This window comes from Drosophila mauritiana, chromosome 3R, assembly GCF_004382145.1.
Source record: "Drosophila mauritiana strain mau12 chromosome 3R, ASM438214v1, whole genome shotgun sequence".
Lineage (NCBI taxonomy): Eukaryota > Metazoa > Arthropoda > Insecta > Diptera > Drosophilidae > Drosophila > Drosophila mauritiana.
This window is the reverse complement of record NC_046670.1, coordinates 28,793,299-28,812,784: the sequence shown is the minus strand read 5'-3', so window position 1 is coordinate 28,812,784 and position 19,486 is coordinate 28,793,299. Positions and strand designations below refer to the sequence as shown.

The following is a 19,486-nucleotide window of genomic DNA, read 5'->3' as shown; positions in this document are numbered from 1 at the left end:
GAATGGCAGCGAAAGGAAAAAACATTTTTGAAAACTTACTTGAATAGATTATTAGGAATTATCAAAACTTAATTTAGCTTAAGAGTGTTCAGCATAAAGCGGTCCAACAAGCTGATGCGGGTAGCTAATGAATCACTAAAGACGTTTGTTAGGTACAGGCAGGTGTCAAAGAAGCAGAGCTGCACAACTGAAAGGCGCCTTTTGAAGTGGTTTCCGTCGCAAAACTTGTGAAATGAAAGCTTTGGCAAGCCCATTGATCTTTTAGCAGATTTATTTTGGAGTCCGACAAATACGGGACTTTAATCGCATGCGGTTAAAGTAGTATTAGTAGTGGGACTACTCACATACTTGCTTAAAGATGCACTGCACAGCGAAGCGGGTCGTAAGCTAGAATATGGATTGACCTAATGAGCTTGCCCTGCTGGTGGCCTGGGCTGCAGAATCCAGCTGGGTAATCGGCTTCAATTAAATCAATCCAAACGACACCGGCAACTCGAGCTCCTCAGGTTCTTTTGTGTCGCAGCGGACATATAGGTAGAATCGAAATGGCAGGTCCTACCCTTAACTGCCAGTCATACGGACCTTTCAGCTCAGCTATCGTTTCTAAGGCCGCCGGTCTTTTACTCAATATGGTGTTAATAACATAGCGCACAACTTAGCAGTAGAAGAAAGAAAGGCAGCGGGAAAGAATCCTTAAGTTGCCTTTACCTTGCCCTTGTCCTGATTCCAAGCCGATAAGCGCCGGGGCCACCGGATGTCCAATTAGTTGTCTGCCAGCTTCCGGCTCTGGCTGTCTTCCTGCTCTTGGTACCTTTTACCACCCGCTGGCTATCTCCCCTCCTGTCAAATTCAGCAGCATCGATTGCGATTACCAGTCAGAAGCGCTGTTCATCTTCATTGTTGTCCGTGGAGTGCTGATGGCATAATTTTCGGATTGGGTTGCCACTCAATTCCAAGCAATTTGCATAGATTGATGCTCATATACACATGAACATACATATGTATGGATGCGCCCTATCCGGCTAGCTAATCAATGCCCATTTGTGGTTTAAAATCCTTTTTTGATTTTTAAAATGTTCTCAAAAAATGAATAATAAATAGTTACGCTCAACATTAGGTGAGTTGAGATAAACGAAAAGGAAAAAGGTATTAAAACATTTTTTTAACTCGGCAACTCAAATTTTAAAATTTATTTTATTACAAGACAAAAAAAAACATATACGATTTTTTAGTGAAAACAAAGTTAAACTATAATTTATGCAGTGAAAATTTAATTTTTATGAATGTGACGGATTCCTTCTTTTCATCCTTATGTGCGACAGGAAGCCAAACAAAAGCAACATGTGTTACTTGTATGCCATGCCAGGCGTCAAAAGGCGAGAGGTTGAAAAAATCTATTAGAACGTGTCTCGCCTGCCAACGTGCTACTTTTCAGCCGTTAAACCGTACGCCTCTATATTCCCTTTATATTTTACCCGTGGGCATAATAAGCTGCGTTTTTTCGCGAGCGTGTGGGCGAGGCAGATATTTACTTATGATTGAGTTGCGTGGCAAAGCCAACGAAGAGCGAAAAAAGGCAATGGCAACCCTCGAAACAATTTGGTAAAAAGATTGCGGTTGCTTTTCTGATATTCTCACGCATTTTCTGTACATTTTTGCGCCCTTTTTTCCCGGCCCTTCTTCATCGACTACGTCATGTGAGATGAAAATGTAAATTGATTTGCATTGTTTGACTGTCATTGTTGTTGCCTGGCTGTTTATTCTCTGCTTTAGCTACTTTGTATACTTTCTTTTTAGCTTCCATAAAGACTTTGGATTTTTCCAAACGTCAAGATACAATTTTTAATGGAGGCAGTTCTAGGTACTAGGTACTAAAAGCTGCTATATCCTCAAGTTTCTTACTGTTCTAAATACCTGGCGCATATCGCCTTTTCCATTTATTTTCCGCTTCTTTGGACTTACAACACCATTTGTACTCCGTTTGCCTCAACCTTTTGCTCATTCGAATGTTTCACTAAATATATATGTCAAAAGTAGAGCCATTGCACGTGCGTGGTAGGGTTTAGGGTAACTGTAATGTGTGTGTGCTACTACTAAGCCTTTATTTTTTTTGGGGCTATTGATTGGAAATTGAATTTATTGTTTGACATTGAAAGTATCGTCATGTCAATTACGGTGGAAAAATGGTATCAAAATATTTACGATCTGTTTATTGCATTATTCTAACTTAATGCTCCAAGAGAAGCCTTATATATCCTCCAACCAAAGATATCCAGTAGCCACAAAATAAAACATCTGATTGGTTCACCATTTATATGCATTGATAAGGACAATTAGGAAAAGGAAAGCTAAGGAGGCGTGAAATTTAGCTTCAATGGTTTTCCGGCATGGTATCATCACAAGCTAAAAGAAAAATAATTATATAAAATTATCCTGCGAGTTTATGGATCCCTTACCCTTGTCCTTTTCCTCTCTTTTACTGAGCTTACGGTTAAGTTCAGCTAGCTCTAGAGAAGCGCTCTCGAAGCCCACTAAAACTTCCTGGCAAAAATAACCGTTTCGAATCTGAGCCGGCAATAGCTTAAGGACCAGCTCCAGATTTTGGGGATGATCAGCCAGACGAGAATAGATCCTCACTACATGTTTAAGAACCCTAGGCTCCGGTTCCAGTGTGAGTTGGTGCACAACCCTGGCCAAAGTATGGATCAGATGCAGCCTTCGTGCCAGTCTTCGACTAGCAAACTTTAAGCCCACTTCGTGTTCTAAGGTGCGGTACAAGATAAATGCACTGAGCACCTTACTCATTGTGGTACCAAACTCCAGCTGCCGCAGGGTAAGTGGAATTAATTCAGTGCCCAACAAATAAGATACGATCTCCGGATGATCTGATTTCAGTAGACCGCAAATGACGCCCAAGACAGAGAGGCGAACATGCTCAACGGCGCGAGTTTGAGAAGTCATTTTAAGCAATGGCATCAAATAGCACATGAATTGGCATCGTATGAGTTGAATACCAATGAAGGGATGTGCGGCCATAGCCTGAATCAGCCCAATGGCAGTGCAAATCCGGTGCGACTGTTGGCCGGTTAATTCAATTTCTTGATAAATGACCGGATATATTGTCACAATCTCTTGTAGCAAACCACTCACAGCTCCAAAGGAATGCCATAGCAAGAGTCCTAGGCTGTCAATGTGGCTGCGCCTTTCGAATAGCTCCAACATCGCCCAAAGACGCGTTTCTTTGTTGCAAAGATTGGCGATCCAACCGAAGACACTATCTATATCGCCGCGCTGTTCACAATCCATGTTTAGGACACTCATTTAAGTTCTTCTTGGTGAGGAGTAATTAATATTATCGCCGTGGATGTGGAATATGTAATAAATCAAGCTGATCGATTGTAGTTTTTGTATAAGTAATATTTTTTATAAGAAACGTTTAATACTACAAACTTTTATACTTTGACTCATTTATCTAAGCAATTCTGGTTTTGTTTACGTGAAAAAAAACTATTGTTTAACCGAAAAACATGCAATTTGAAAAACAAATTATATACAACTTTAAGAGGAGATTATAATAAGATGCGCCATATCATATCAGCTGAACCTTAGCCGTATACCAACTGGACGAATGTTTTGTTGTCGGATAAACACACTAATAAGTGTTAGATCATAAGAGCAAATTCATTTAAACTCCCGGGAAGTTTTTTACCGCATGCCCTATGAATTTAGCATAACAATGGGCAAAGACATACAAGAAGTGGAATGCAAATAAATTTGCAATAGTTTATGTGTCGAATAGCGACTCGTTCCACATGCAAACCGGAAACGGAAATGTGACTCGGACTTCTGTATGTGCGGGCCTAAAACGGCATGTTCGTCGTGTTAATTAGCATCAGCTTTATTATCAGAGAAAAACTTCCTGACCTGACAATTTGCTTTGCTAATTCGGGAAACTAAAATTTAAATCAAAAGAGAATGCTAAGTCGAGTTCACCGAGTATCAGATACCCGTTACTCAGTTAATTTAAGTTAATTTAATTTGGGGAATAAAATAGCGGCTTTAAGGCGGAAAAAGTTTTGTTGCAAATCGAAAGAAATTTACAAGACTTATACAAATGTGAAAAAATATCAACACGTTTTTCAAAAGTGTGGGCGTGGCAGTTTTGTGCGGTTTGTGGGCGTAAGAGTGGGTGTGGCAACATGGTTCAGCAAACTTTCGCTCCGTGTTTGTCGCTAGAATCTTTATGCTGAACCTCAACCTTCTAGCTTATATAGTTCCTGAGATCTCGACGTTCATACGGACATGGCCAGATCCACTCAGCTGCTGATTCTGATCAATAATATATATACTTTATATAGTCGAAAACGCTTCCTTCTGCCTGTTACATACTTTTCAACCAATAAGTATACCCTTTTACTCTACGAGTAACGGGTAAAAGAGACTAAAGTCTACTAATATGTACATATGTATCTGACCGCGATAAACAGAAGTTGTCAAACCGTTCGCCAGCTGCGGCAGTTCCCAAACAAATATTTGTCTATGACAGCGTAATGTATATTAATTAAATTATGCATCAGAAAATCAAAATATAACCATTGCGCGGTCACAATTTTTTCTTATCTTCACCCGACAATCACCGATCTCTTTGTTTGGCAGCAAATTATGGAATTAGCCTAATTAGGCCTGTCGGTCTCAGTTCGGTACCCTGTATAAGTGTCGCTTTATAATGTTTTATATCAATAAAGAAATTAGACAATATCTTTGTAAAACAGATACATATTGAACTACATAACGATCATGTTGCCTACTTGTTTTGTTATCTATTTAACAACTTTACATTTAGAGGATGAATGTGTCGGGTCGGACTGGACTCGATCGTTTTCGGTGCTCTACCGCCGCTATCCCATTTACTAAGGCACTGTCATTTCGTGGGTTTTAAATAACATTTTAAAAGAGCATCAAAAAAGAGGGTACAGCATCTTAATGTTCCAATATCTTTGTCTCTTCCAGAAGCCACTTCTATACATTGTTTTCAAATTTCTGGGCGTTGCCACATAATAAAATAAAGAAATCTAAACATTTTCTAAACTTTTGTTTGTCCTCAATTTTACAAATTATCTAATGCAATAATAATGTACATGGTAAAATTATTTTTTTCATTCCGCTATATCGTAATATTAACTAAAAAATTCTAATTTTATATGATTACCACAATCTTTATAGTGGTTGTAAATATCCTAAAATTGGTAAAGGATGAGTAAAGCATTTAAATTGACAGCCAACCAATCACATTTGTAAAGAAAATAATGTAACCAGGAACATAAACTGTCAGTTGTCAAAAGACCTGCAGCCAATATTTATACCCTTGCACAGGATACATTGATTTCAGTCAGTATTTCGCAACGTAGTAAAGGAGACATTTACAACCTTAAACAGTATATATATTCTTGATCAGTATCAAAACCCGAGTCTATGTAACATGACTGACTGTCCCTTCTCCATCCTTTTGTACGCAAACTCTGCTATAAAGCAGATTTTCCCAAAAATTGGCATTCTATTTAATTTTGTACACTAGCCGGATCAGACCACTATATCATATATATTCCATGGAAATAATCGGAAAAAATGTATCTCTTGATTTTCAATTATAAAGTGATCCTATTTACTTATACACCACTTGTTCCTATTTGACTAAAACAGGTGTAGAGCTTTAGGTTGCTGATGCTACCTTCCTTTATTGTATAGTGATGTGTTGTTCTTGTTTTCATTTTTTCGGTTACTTTTTCATTACTTGTGCTTTATTTTTTATAATTCTGCTTTTGGCAGTTAGACAAATTACACTTTTGAATAGAGCAAAGTAAAATGTTTTACTTCTGATATTTCTGAGCTGGAACTTGCACGACAAGAAAAAACGAAATGGTTCGAAAAATTAATGCATTATGCATGCGGTTTTCAATCAATATACTGTTATCTTTTTGCTGAGGTTTCTCCCTCGAACTTTTTAATAATCCTCCCCGTAAGCTACTTGGGTCTGACAATGCGCACTCAAGCGAGAAAGCACATATGGGGCAAGGGTACCAAGCTCGCATCACCCTATTACTTAAGCTTCACTGACCCATAGGCCAAATCAAAGGCCTTTGGGTCATTCTTTTTGTGTTGCGAAAAGTTTAAAAATTAATAATTCAAAGCCTTATGGATTAAGGTCTGACTCCAGGCTGTTGTTCTTTTAACTGGAAATACAATTTTATTTGATTTCCTAAAAATGCTACTTTAATTAAAAAGCTGACTCCGTTTAATTAATATTTGGAATTCTTGTTGGAAACGTGTAAAAATTGTCTCGTTTTCACTCCCCATATGTGTAACGAGTTGTGGGATATAAGCGTGTCATATCAAGCTAATTATTAGTTTTTTTGTAATATTACTGCAGGACCTGGGTTGATGAGCCCAAAAACATTCCCCGTGAATTTATTGAAAGCTTTAATTTATTTATGCATTCGAGCCACATCAATCTTTGGCAAGGTTGAATGAGAAGCTTCTTGTGCAAGTAGGTGTTTGTATGTATGTGTGATCCGCCGCCAGCCATTTCATTCTGTATAAATGTGTGTATGCTATCCGTGGGATGCTGTAACATACGCTGCCATGGTTTGTTGAATTTGAGTTTAATGACGTGTAAAAATGTTTTCACGGCTTTTGATTACATTTTACCTTAAGCGCCTCTAAAGTTTCCCTTCCCAAGTCATGAGCGGTATCCCTTCCGCTTGTCATTCGCAATGAATAATGTGAGCGTCGTGTCTCTCCGCTTTGCATATGAATACCTTTTGGAATCTTTTCTGATTAGCGACAGAGACGTACAATAGGCGCAACTGTTTGTGTTGGGTGAAAGCGGAAGCATTTTAATAACAATATTATCTACCCTCTCGCTTTTATTGGCTTCCGCTCAACTGTCACTTCTAATTTTGAATACACATACCAGACGCGAAATGTTTTTTCGGCGCAGCGCAACTTTTAATAAAAATTTGTTGTGCTTATGACTTAGAGAGATGTGCGCTTACATTAACTTTGATTCTCACAGCAAAACAGAGCAGAAGACTTAATACGTATATTTGCAAAGCTTGGAAACAAAATATTTAACATTTCTGGGTCACTTTCACGTTAACCGAGAATATACTGTCTTCCTTCTTAACGTAATCAATATTAAAAAATTTAACTTCCTTTAGGTTATCTGTAGAACGTAAACAAATAGTAATGGTTGCGCTAAGTTGTTCCATTGCTCAGTTGTTTTGGGATATTATATTTAATGCTTCTTGACAAGGCCAACATTAAGTATACAAGTTTCATGCTGAAAACAAGCAATACGCTCCGTTGACAATTGTACTCAGGCAACTGTGTAGGTTTGGGCCTTATCTTGCCATTTCCGTTTCTTGTTTCGGTTTATTTAATGCTCAAGTAAGTCTCTAAAAGAGTAAAGAGCCTAGCAACAGAAAAAACAAAAAAAAAAAACAACAATAAATTTTAAGTAGTTTTGACTTGTTGCATTACCGTGCCAGTTCCCACTTTGCTTGACTTTTTGTTCTTATTCATTTTATTTTTGCGAAATGATGTTTTGTAATTCTGCTGCGGCTGGCACAGGTGCTTGTACTGACCAAAGTTAAACAATTGGTCCTAGTTACAAGTCACAACAATTGTGGCACTTTTAGTTGTTTAACTCGCTGGTTTTGTTTTTCTTTTCATCTCTGTTGCTCTGTTTACTTGGTGTAACACCTTCTTTAAAGTAATTTCACCCATTACTTAAAAGTATACTAGACTCTTTGAAAAATATTTAACAGGAAACAAAAACAATTTGCGACCCCATAAACTGTATATTCCTAATCTGGATTAGGAATAAACGCTGAAATCTCAAATTCAAAGAGCTAAGATTAACCATGTAGAATATAGAGACATACCAACAGTTCAAATTGGTAACAGAAGATTGATTTTGATGTACTGAAAACATTTTGTCACGCTTACTCTAACGCCCACAACCGCAATTTAATGTCTTTTAAAGCAAAAATTTTGGAAAACGTGCAGATTTTTTTATTTTACTTTTTTTTACCAGCTCTTTTATTGATGCCAACAAAATGTAAAATTTCCTGGCATTGCCTGGCGCTCTTACTAGCAGAGTAAGAGGTATATAAAACTCGAGGAAATCGAATATAGCGTTTACTCTAGTTTTTTGTTTTGTAGGTTTAACTATTTTACTCTTATATATATCAGCATGCTCACGCACAAGGCATGTGTATTGGTTCATTAATTTCAAAGCAACTGCTAGTCCATTGGGCAGCTTCGGTTATAATCAACAAGCCATTCAACAGATAAGGGTAGCTAATAATTTTCAATTTTCCGTTGCCATACACGCCCACCACACACGGACGCACTCATGGTCATTTTTTGCAGCTCCAACTGTGACCAGCAACTTATTGTGGTTACAAATTGTGGTAAAAGCTATCAATGATATTATCAACGGACAGACAGAGAGACCTAAGCGAACTGAACCGAACACAACGTACATATGCAAGCCCAATTACATCCGGTTGCAGTTTCAATTTCAATTTGCGTGGCTGGCGAACAATGGCAAATGAGCTGTCTGGGCCCAAAAAGGACCAGAGGACAAAGCCGAAATGCCTGAGGCACCCACTGCTGCAGCTTGGCATAATATTAATTTAAATTAGTCAAAATGGCAGGCCTCTGGAAGGTCTTTCAGTAGAGAAGCGGTGGAGCGGTGCACCGAAATGCAATTTGATTTTGGTTTCATTCGGCTTCTGGTTTCTGATGGTAGTCGCTTTCTATTGGATCTTATTATGATATCACTGTTTCTCTGGAAAAATAAATCTCTCGGAGAACCCTTTAAACAGAAATGGTAGAAGGAAAATATTTACTAACACAACAAAAGTAAATGACTTTATTTTTTAAATTATCAAAGGGTCCCTAAGATTAACTACATGCCCTGTAAACATAAATTGTAGGAGAAATAGATGTGGTAACATTAAAAAAAGGTAACAATTACCTTTGGATTTGTTACTTTCAATGTTGTGCAATTTTCACAGCCAAAAAATAAACTTAAGTGTTCGTTTATTCCATGCACTTTTCAACAAATAACTCCTCATATGCACCAAAAACAATGTCAAAGTTGGCGTAGAGAACGTTTTGGAAGTGTCTCTGTTATTTTGCTCCTCTTACACTGCGAACCAGTGGCCACAAACAAGGCACGATATGCCTGCGATTTGGACAGAGGATTGGTCTGCCGGCTCGGGACGTTTTTGTCCCTGGCCTAAACCATTGAAAAACCGAAAATGTATGGCAATTAGAGTAGCTATTGTGAGTATGCCGGAATGGTGCACTGGAAGAAATGTACTTAAGAACCAAAAACGCAGTAAAACTGGGTAAACCCGTAAAAAATTAGCTTGAGGCCATTTTAACCATTATACAGCTTCAAATATATATTTTTTATACTGCGTTTATTAGAGGAAACTTTTTCTAAGTGTATGAGAAAATTAAGTTACTGACGTCATTTGGGCGGCAACTATTAGAGAGAAATCCCGTGACTGTTCTGTTCATTTGGCCGCATTTTGTGGCAGCCAGTGCAAATGGCCCTTTGCTGTTCTCACTGTGTGAAGTAATTTTTCAAAAAACCAAATGGTAAGAGAGGGATGACAAAAACGTTGCTTTCATTGTTATGCAGCCTTATTGTTATTGCATAAAAATTGCTCACACACATGCAACAGTTGCAACTGTAGTGCAATTAAGCGACGCAATTAACGTGGCGCAGTGTTTAACCTGTTACACTCTGCTACGTGTGCTGGGCATTTACATGAGGCGAATGCAAGACAGGGATTTTCTAAATTGTAATGCCCGCTATTTGGCTACGTCCTGGGCAAGCACAATGGCGCGCCATTTGTGCGCCCACAATTGTCGTCATTGCCGATGGACATGGTCCAGCAGTGTCCGTTAGAATTTAATCATCCCCATTTTTCACATCCTCATTTTTTGAGTACACACACCCGGGCGCAGTGTCACTTCGTTGGCAACGAGTTAAATGCATTATTTTTAACACCAATTGTGTAAGTGAGCAAGAGCCGATAAATTGCTAGCAAATACGTGCGAGCCTTAATTGCCCCAATTATGTTAATTAACGTACGTGAAATCCTGGATTCTGCAACTGCTGCACTTCTGTGCAGTATAATGTTTTTTTCCTTTAATAAGCCACTATAATGTTCAATCAGTGAAATAATACTGCACATTTGTCCTAACGAGTATGGCTACTGCGGTTCCACTTACAGCTTTCAGCTTAATTTAGATTCTACAAGCGACAGCCTTAGATTACACTGAACTTAACTTGCTGATGAAATATGCGTACAGAATTGCCCTTTTTGAAGCTAATTAAATACACTGAAATAACTTACAAGACAGAACGCTATAATTGAGGTCCTCGATTATCAGATTCTTATCGAATTTTGCAGGACAAATAATAAAATAAAAAAATGTTTTAAGACTGTGAGCGTGACAGTTTTGCGGGGGTTGTAGGCTTTATAGTAGGCGACACAAGTTTCTCACTTTTCTTGTTCCCGAGATAGTAATGTTTATACGGAGAGACTGACAGTGTTTACCCAATCATAAATATATACAAATTCCACTTCCTGTTACTTTACTTATCTAGGTTAAAACAAAGATAGTTTGCGGCATGAATATCAACATCACATCCTAAATTTTCCAAAGGAGCGAGCATGACTTAATTATAATGTTAAGCAGGGCCTCATTATAAATGTATTCGACCCGTAATTATGTGCAGTATGATAAAAATAAATATTAAAAATTTCAATAGCAAATATATAAATATTTGGTTGGCCATTTGGGTGGGTCAGTCTTATTTCCTTTGTGTACCTACCTCATATATTTCATTGTAACATTTTGTTGCTTCGTGATAAAAATTTATAACCAACAAAAGCTTAACGCTTCAGTAAAGCATTTTCTGAGAAAGAAATCGAATTTATCCATTTCAATTATCTGCCGCCCGGAAAATAAGAAAAAACGACCCATTCAATTTTATACCGAATGAGTATATAAAATCAAAATGAAATCGAGCGAAATAGTGTGTAAGAATTAAAGCATCCGTTTTGCTGTTGCGAAGTGAAGTTCGAGAGTAATCATATATGAAAACGCTTAAGGCAATAAATAACATAGTGAACATTTTGATTTGCTACAGATAGAGAAAAAAAGGAAATTTATCAAATGCAAGGCAATGTGCGACAATTTAAAAAGAAAAACGGCTTATATTATATTAAAAATTTATTTTAAATAAAAAAAATCTCGGCATGTGCACATGACTTCATTCACGTAATCCAATCTCATGCACACATTAAAAATAGTGAAAGGAAAAACATTATCGTCGGCTTTTTCCTGCATAGGATGTGACTAATATATGCAAAGGGCAAAAATAAGTATATACCAACATATTGCCACACTGCCAAATAGACCACAAAAAAATATGTATTCGTTATACACACGACTCTCATGTATTCAACATCATCCCAAATAGCACACAATACGTTAATTGCTTTTAGTTAATTTATCGCAAATTCCTTAATTTAATGTATCTAATGCTCCACAGAGTATTTGTTTTCTGATACAAGAACACGACCGACCCTATGCAGAAAGCGTCACAAAGGCGTTAAGTGGCGTTTTGTTGTTGTTTCGCTCTACGTGTTGTCACAGGTGCATGAAATTGCAAACGAAATTGAGTTATGACTGGGCTTCAACCCGACAAGCGTTGAGACGGATCGGATAGCGTAGAAGTGATACTTACAACAATTGCTGCTATCCTTTTGCTTAAGGTGCTAAATTTTGTTGTGCTCCACCCAGATAGAATCTCAGCTGCAAGAGGCTTTGATTAACTACCTTAAAATGCGAGAGGAAGTTTTATTTGAGCATTTAATTAATGGTCACGATTTACTTTCTAATTAAGGTTGTAGAGAGGTTCCCGGCGATATTTGTGATTGATATGCGTTTTTCCGGCTGGGACTACACCGCAACTCTTTTGAAGGGCAAAATTAATTCAACTGCGTTAATTACTTCGTAGTCACCTCAGGTGATTGCCATTGCCAGCACCAACGCCCCCCCTGTGAGTGTGTGTGCGACTTAATTGAAAGTTGGTGGTGTAGGCTCGACCCTTACAGAATGTGGGATCGGTCCAGTCTGATAGCCAAAAGTGCTTCGAGGTTGATTTGCGGTAAGGCTGATAGCGGGAGTGGCGCAAGAAGAGTGAAAAGACTCGACCTGGAACTGGAATTTCCTCTTTCCTCTCCGCATTTACTGTTAGGTCTCAGCGGGTCCAGCTGTGTTTTTACAACCGAATTGCTGCCGCCAACCCGTGGGTGTTTTGCTTAGAAAACGATGTAGAGGCGACTGAAGCAGTGGGTGAAAAAAAAAAAAAAATCTCGATAAATAATCGATAGGGCGGTCAGCTGTGACACACTAATGTGAGGTCATACTAGATGTAGCACGAAGTAGCTAGAATGTACTAGACTGGATGCAACCCTTATTAGCTGCACCCGATAAGTTTGGTATTATTCGGTTATCGAAGAAAAAGTGTTGTTCAGCTGATCGTGATTTCCGCCGATGGCCTACGCCTCGACTAATGTTTCCGGTTCGCCTTCTTTTCGATCTGAACAGTCAACGCGTCAAGTTGTAAAAGTGCGTCGAAAATTTTAACTTGCGGTCATACGGAATTTTTTGTCGTGCGAAATATCGAGAATACGGCGTTCCTTCGCTTATAGTGGTGCGCGGAATAAGTCCGGCGTGTGTTTTCCCGGCGATATTAAGCCGTAGAGATCGGCGTTTGTCACGGCCCTCTCACCGCCGCTTTGCCGCCAAATCCTAGCTTCGACTGGGACAAACTGCAGGTTAGTCAACCTCAAAATATTGACGGACGGTAGTTTGACACGGAATATAATCGCAGCCGAAATTGAAGCCCGGTGGGTTTTCGCTGGACGTCTTATACTTTCGCCCGGGTCCTACGATTTTACGGATCCGCTACCGGCGGGCAGAAGGAGAGACGGCAACTGCGCCAGGCCGAGTAGTGGAGCGCCTTTCCAGCGAGCCGGAGCAAAGGACCAGCCGCAGCAGCCGGACAGCGACCGCCCTAAATCGGGGCCACCAGGAGGGATCTTTAAACAAATAAAAATGCAGCCTAAGTAGAGCTTAGAGTGAGGTTAGAGTGAATAGAATTTTCTTTAGGCTTGATCGGCAGTCTAGAATGTCGAAATTAAATTAAATTCCAGTTGAATCGAACAAAATTTCTAAGTGTACGCTGAGATATGCCGAAAGCCAGACCTAACCTTACTAAAGAGTATTAATTCCACCTGATCGCCATCTTGGACATAGAGTGGCAGAAATTAAAATTATTCCTATGTAGTTTAAGTTTAACGTTAAGCCATAAGAATAGGTTCACGAGTAGGAAACTCGGTCATACCGTTTAATAATTTTTCTTGAATTTAAAAAAAAAATGAATTCTTATTAGTGATTAAAGTTTTAAATAGTAAGTGATCTAACCTAAGCTAATTAAATTTTCTTTGGAGTTCCTTTTCGGAAATTACTCATTTAAATATTCAAGTGGGGATCTTTAAAATTTTTTTTCATGCAGTCGTGTTATCCAAAAATTATGCCTCTTTATAGTGTTTGTGGAAAAAGCCACCTTTTCGTTTCAGCTCATTTGCGCCGGGAGATCGATCTTTCGCCGAGGAGTGAAAAGTTGAGTGAGTCTCATTGATAAAATTTTATTCTTATTGGAAATGTTCGGTTGTAAACCGAATAAATTTTGCTAGAGGTCATCTTATGTTGTATTCACACTGCAATTAAAAAAAATATATATATGATAATGGAGTGGCGAGAGCAGCCAATTGAAATATAAAGAGAAAAGAAAATTTAACCGAATTTATTAGTGGCTCTCTCTCAAGCAGAATTAACTTTCTTTCTCGTTAAAGATTCGGTATAATAAAAACTCAAAAAATAATAAATACAATTAAAATAAATTAAATTAAAATTAAAAATTAAAATTAAGAAAGAGATTATAGAGAGAACGGAAATTATTAAAGATTTAAATGAAAAATGGAAAATATATATATTTAGCCCTAGTATTTTTAACCTTTAATTGTAATGATCTCGAACATCGAATTGAACTACCTTTTCTGATCTCGCAACTGCGTGAATAAACCTTGCTTTAGATCTTTTGAGTTACACTAGCCCGTATATTATTTGTATATTTACTTGGTTCTTTAGTATGTACTTATTTTTAAATATAAATATTGTTATTAATTATTAAGCCTTGATTGATTTTGAAAATATGAATTTCTAAGAAAACCTAAATACTGACTCGGCTGATGTTTCTCCTGACGTAGGGCACTGAAGGGGCCACTAGAGCTATGCTCTTAAGGGAAGTGGTCTAAGGTAGGGCAGGGCAATGCGCGAACACGATTCCACCGGTGCTTCGCAGGCGAAAAATTCTCAAACCTTCCTCCCAATCTAGAACTGTCCGCTTCCGAAGGTATTAATTTGCTTCCTCCGATTTTTGTATCCTAGCTCCTTCATTTTGTTGTTGTTGCAAGCACGCTCAATTTCTCGATCTTATTAATTGTTGTCCGTGACGAAAAGAGATCTGTACAAGCAAGACCACCACACCCATTGCCATGAGCTAGAGCCGGCCTCTAAAGCGTGCACCCGCAAGTACAGGTTCTCCAGTCTTTCATCATTTCTTTATTCGTTGCACGTTACAACGAAAAAGACCAAACGAGATGTGCGTGAGTCGACGAAAACAATGGAAAAGGTTCACGGCTCCGGAAAATTGGCGGACTCAGATATGCGAATGTATGTTCAAACTTTTTAGTTCAGTTCAAAAATTCATAGAGGTTTAAAGATTTTCTTCTTTTCTCTGACAACCGATGGGCCTTAAAGCCCTAAGAATATAGCTAAAAACATTTTGTTTTGTAGTTTTTAAAGCTATCAAGATATTATGTCTAGTCGCTACCTGTCTGTTTTGTCCTTGTCCTGTCCCACTGTATTATTAGCTTTGTATTTGGAAACTCGTTGATTATTGGTATTTGGAAATGTTTTTGCAAATTGTAAAATTCCCTTTGTGTGTTAAACGCAGCAATTTAAAAAGCAAGCATGAATTAAACTGGCTTACAAAAAAGCTCTCAGTAGCGCCGAACGGTGGTGTTAAGGTCTCGCTTGTATATACGAACCCACCGACACCCCTCACCACTTCACGTGCCACTCGTTGGCAGCCGCAGCCCAAAAAACCGGGGGCGAAGGAAACGCAAATACAAACTGATTAAATATGCACTTTGCAGCTTGGCAAACGCGGAATAAATTAAAGTGTTAATTTAACATGACACATTAGTGCCACCACACACAGGCACTCGTACTCACACTTCGAGAGCTGGGCTAACCTGGCTTCTAGCCTGACTTTGCGCTTTTGCTGATTTCTGCGTTTGCGTTGTTTTTTGTCCAACTCGAACTGCTAATGAGTTAGGGTCCTGTAAGAGCTACGGTAATTTGTCGGCGGCCAGGAGCTACAGCTGCTGGCGCCGCCTACATGCGGCAAGGTATTTGAAGTAATTAAAATCGCGCTGATGCTTAAGCATTTTGAAGAGTGATTATTGTGCTGTCTAAAAAGTGGCTGGGCAGAGCAGAAATCATTCATTTTAAACTTCGCTGTAGTTGCTTTAATTCAATTAGTGGTTGGTTTAGCTTTCACTTGTCTCACCCTCTGCTTGATGAATTAAGTTTTTTTAAGCATCAACCTAATCTTAAATTTAAATTTCCTTTCTGTGTAAGGCCCGCTTAATATGGCTAGCTGGCAATGTTCGTTTATTCAATATCGGAATATCTATTAGTCGCAGCTCTCGACTGTATCGCTCATGTTTGTTTTATCTCTATCGCTACAAATCTAATTTGAAATCACTTCCAAATAAAAAACTACATTTTAAGTCTTCTACCTAATTTGCTGTATACATTTATTTTATGTTGCTGGAGCGGCGTTTTCTTTGTGCTGATATATTCGATGAAATTTACCAAGAGATTTGGCTGATTTACCTGTTACTCATATACTTGATGTTTTTTCATATTTTTATTAGTCTTGAAAATGTCTATCGATTTCACACGAAACTATTTGCCACGCCTACTCCAACGTTTTGGAATGTTTTATTTATCTTATTTTATCTATCGGTAAAGCAAAAACACTTTGGACACGCCCCTTCTTACACTTACAAAACGCACAAAACGGTCACGCTTTTGAACATTTTTTTAATTTTGTCCCAATTTATTCCCCGAAATCGATATCCCCAAAAAATTATGAAATGTTGCACTTCCAGTAACTGAGTAATGTGTATCTGATAGTCGAGGAACTCGGCTATAGCATTCTCTCTTGTTTTCAGTTTATGTCGAAAATTCTTATAAATGGTAATAAATCTACCATAACTAGCAGCTAGGACTTAGTAGTTGGATATCATTCTCCAGTTGAGGAACCTCGAAACCGAGCTCCTATCCTAATTTATGCAGCTGTCACCGTTGACAAACTTCTTTGTAGACTTCTTTTTTAATGCCCCTGATACTTTGTCTAACGCTTAAACGTGCTTAAACGTGAACGCTCCCATTTTGCAGTGCAGTGCTATAAACATGTAGAGTAACTTAGTAGCAGAACCATTGGTCACGCTTAATCGCCTCCTCGACATGCTCAAAGAGGAGGTAGAGAAAACAGAAAAAGCAAAATCAAGTATACGCGTCATGTACATAATTTCAGCCTTGGCGGCAACAGTAACATTGCAGGGCTCCTCACACAGGACACAAACATCTACGGGGACTCAAAGGCCTGAGGTTACCGCGCACAGCAGCGCCATTCGCACACACATGCAGAAGGGCAGTAACGGTGAATTGAAAATAATGAAAAGCAAAAGCACCCTGGGAGTTTTATAACAATTGATCACCTGTTACGTTCATTGGTAATTGCACCCAGAGCCATACTAAATATACAGACACGCACACTAGCAGCGCACGTCCATGTCGCGCTTCTCGTCCAGTGTGTTGGGTGTGAGTTCACCATTCCCCCTTGTGCACCCAAATACTCAGCAGCATCGAGGGACAGCTCTTGCAATATCCTTTTGTGCATTTCAAAATAGGTCGAGAATCTTACTTCAAAATTTAATTAAAATCGTATTCCAATGTTCTTTGTCATCAAAATTGTGTGTTAAGTGTGTTAATACCTAATTTATACATGAAACATGTATCATAAAACAGTCATTATTTATCCAAAAGAACTTACAGATTAGAAAGTGAGAGTTTGAGAAAACTCGAAATGATTAAAGTTTATATGTTCAAACTAGAAATATTAACCTTCACCTTTTTTCGATGTTCCGTATCCCCCAGAATCCAGCTAGCTTTTACTCTCCCAACTCAATGAATCCATACCCTCGCGTGGTTTTTGCTTTCGATTGTCCCTAGCTTTGGATTTAAAGGATGAGGTCAGTTTTTGCTCGTACCCTATTTCTCTACCACTCACAGTAGCCAATGCTTTCTCTCCTCCCATACCGCCCTTCTGTCAATGGCCCTCGGACATTTGTTACAGTTGAAATGCGCTCGTAAAATGTTTTTTGATTCCCTCTACAGCAGTTCCTCTGCCCTCGGTAGCTCGTACCACTGCTGCCTGCTGGGTCATGGATGTGCTTCAGGTCCAGTCAATGCCAACAAGTAAAACAAATTGTTGCATTTTAATGCCTTAGTCGCGCTGAGTATTTCAGGTTCGTATGTACATATGTATGGGCGCAGGATTTTTTGAATATTAAATTATTATTGTTATCTCAGGTATCTAAGATACAAGTTGCCGAACACTACTGGATCATATATATTTAGTTTTATTAGGTATGTGAATTAAGTTAGGCAAATTTTGGCTTGGGTAATACACGGGATCCTGTTGTTATATCTTTCAAACCTATATCTTCGGACATATCTGCCTTCAATATTAAAATCGAGCTGGGACGTTGTGCCGCTGCCACGCCCATTGTAGCCGTCCTACGGTAGCCTGCTGCGATACGGCTGTCACTTGTCAAACATGTTGCTCGACTTTGTGGGCATGGAACGCGTCAAAGGCTTTAAGTGGAGTGGAGATGTGTGGCGGCTTTGGTGGTGAGGCTTTTGAGAGGGAAGGAGGCGGGGGGCAGCGGACAACAAGATTAACATTTAGTTTAGTTGGCTTTGTTAGCCTTCGGTTGGCTCTCCGCATGATTCAGTTCGGTTTGATTTGGTTCCGTTTTCATGGCTCACCTGCGGCAAATGTCAGTGCAGCTAAATGGCTTACAAACTCTGTTTACCACCGCCTCCGCTCGAGCAGTAGAGATTTCTCCATGGCCAGAGCTACGTTGCTAATTTCAGTTGCTGTCGCCTGAAGGCATACAACAGACGTTAAGAACTTTGATTGTGCGTGCAACAAGGCCAACAATGCCGGAGCGAAACATAACTTTTAATGAAATTCAACGCATTTGCCTGTTAATAATGAAATGCGACGACAAAGGCGAAATTATGTTTATTATTTTATGTTGCTGTGCATTTCTTTTTGTTTTGCAAGGGCGAAGATTCTTATTACACCTTTCCAGAGCCAGATTCCTTAGGACTTATTTATTTTTTGGATCAAAGCCAGGAGGGCAGTCAAATACCTCTTGTCAACATCTGCTTCCCTGGCTTACCCAACAGTGAAAAAAACAAACAAAATATTCGAATCGATTTTTTCATTTGTTTTCTGTTTGGTTGAAAATACAATAAATAAAGTTCGTTGCGAAAAGTCCACAATTAAAAGAAATATTGACTTAGATCGGTTTTTGACCTACATAATTGTAAGCTCATGCATCAAACTTTAAACAATAAATCGAAAAACACGCGCGTAAAACACATTTGTTTGATGTACTTAAACACTCAACAAAAACGTGAAATATGTACATAGTATTATGTATAACTAAACCTTACGTTAAACAAATTTTGGGTGCCCGTTTTACAGTGTCCCTTATAAGTTCGGCTCCAGTAAAAGCAGCTTCCTTCTCCCTTGGCAGATTGTGTTATTCTTTTATGCGTTTCTAATTTCATTTAGCGACATTCGACATTCTTCTCCTGCCCTCTCCAGGGTGCTGCCTTTCTCCCACTCTAAGCTCGTCCTTAAAGTTTTCCTTACATTTACCTGTGCGTTTGTGGCTCGTGCCTCTGCTGCATTGTTGTGATTTCGTCATTCTTTGCGTGGGTATTCACCCTATTCATTTTATTTTTTCTTATTTTGCATTTCGCTTGCCCGCTCTGTTTGCGAGTATTTTCTTTTAATTTTTTCTCCCCTCAACTTTGCTGAAATTAGATTAGAAATATTGCTACCAGCATTCTGCTGGCTTTGGTTTGCTTGGCGTTGGTTTGCTGCTTCTCA

At 38.7% G+C, this 19,486-nt stretch overlaps 1 protein-coding gene and 1 long non-coding RNA gene across 3 annotated transcripts; one reads left to right on the top strand and one right to left on the bottom strand.

Moving 5' to 3' along the window:
• Window positions 1-1,255: 1,255 nt before the first annotated feature.
• LOC117144679 (CCR4-NOT transcription complex subunit 9) lies at window positions 1,256-12,439 on the bottom strand. 2 transcript variants are annotated; one of them, XM_033310003.1, is made up of 4 exons: window positions 11,987-12,439; window positions 11,840-11,931; window positions 2,457-3,328; window positions 1,256-2,403 (listed from the first exon to the last, which is right to left on the bottom strand). In XM_033310003.1, exons 3-4 carry the CDS (start codon window positions 3,319-3,321, stop codon window positions 2,372-2,374), a joined length of 897 nt encoding a protein of 298 aa, XP_033165894.1. In that variant the 5' UTR covers window positions 3,322-3,328; window positions 11,840-11,931; window positions 11,987-12,439; the 3' UTR covers window positions 1,256-2,371. The 2 variants fall into 2 exon arrangements, with proteins under 2 accessions (XP_033165894.1, XP_033165893.1); XM_033310002.1 differs by lacking the exons at window positions 11,840-11,931; window positions 11,987-12,439 and having other exon boundaries at window positions 1,257-2,403; window positions 2,457-3,443.
• A 47-nt stretch (window positions 12,440-12,486) lies between these two features.
• LOC117144680 lies at window positions 12,487-13,538 on the top strand. Its single transcript, XR_004459652.1, has 2 exons — window positions 12,487-12,935; window positions 12,992-13,538. It is a non-coding gene; the product is annotated as an uncharacterized LOC117144680 (long non-coding RNA).
• The last annotated feature ends 5,948 nt before the right edge of the window (window positions 13,539-19,486 follow it).

Coding starts and splice junctions, on each gene's coding strand:
- LOC117144679 (XM_033310003.1), bottom strand. CDS start 3,321: ATGAGTGTCCTAAACATGGATTGTGAACAGCGCGGCGATATAGATAGT. Junction 2,404..2,456: donor AAGAGAGGAAAAGGACAAGG/GTAAGGGATCCA, acceptor TTTTTCTTTTAG/CTTGTGATGATACCATGCCG.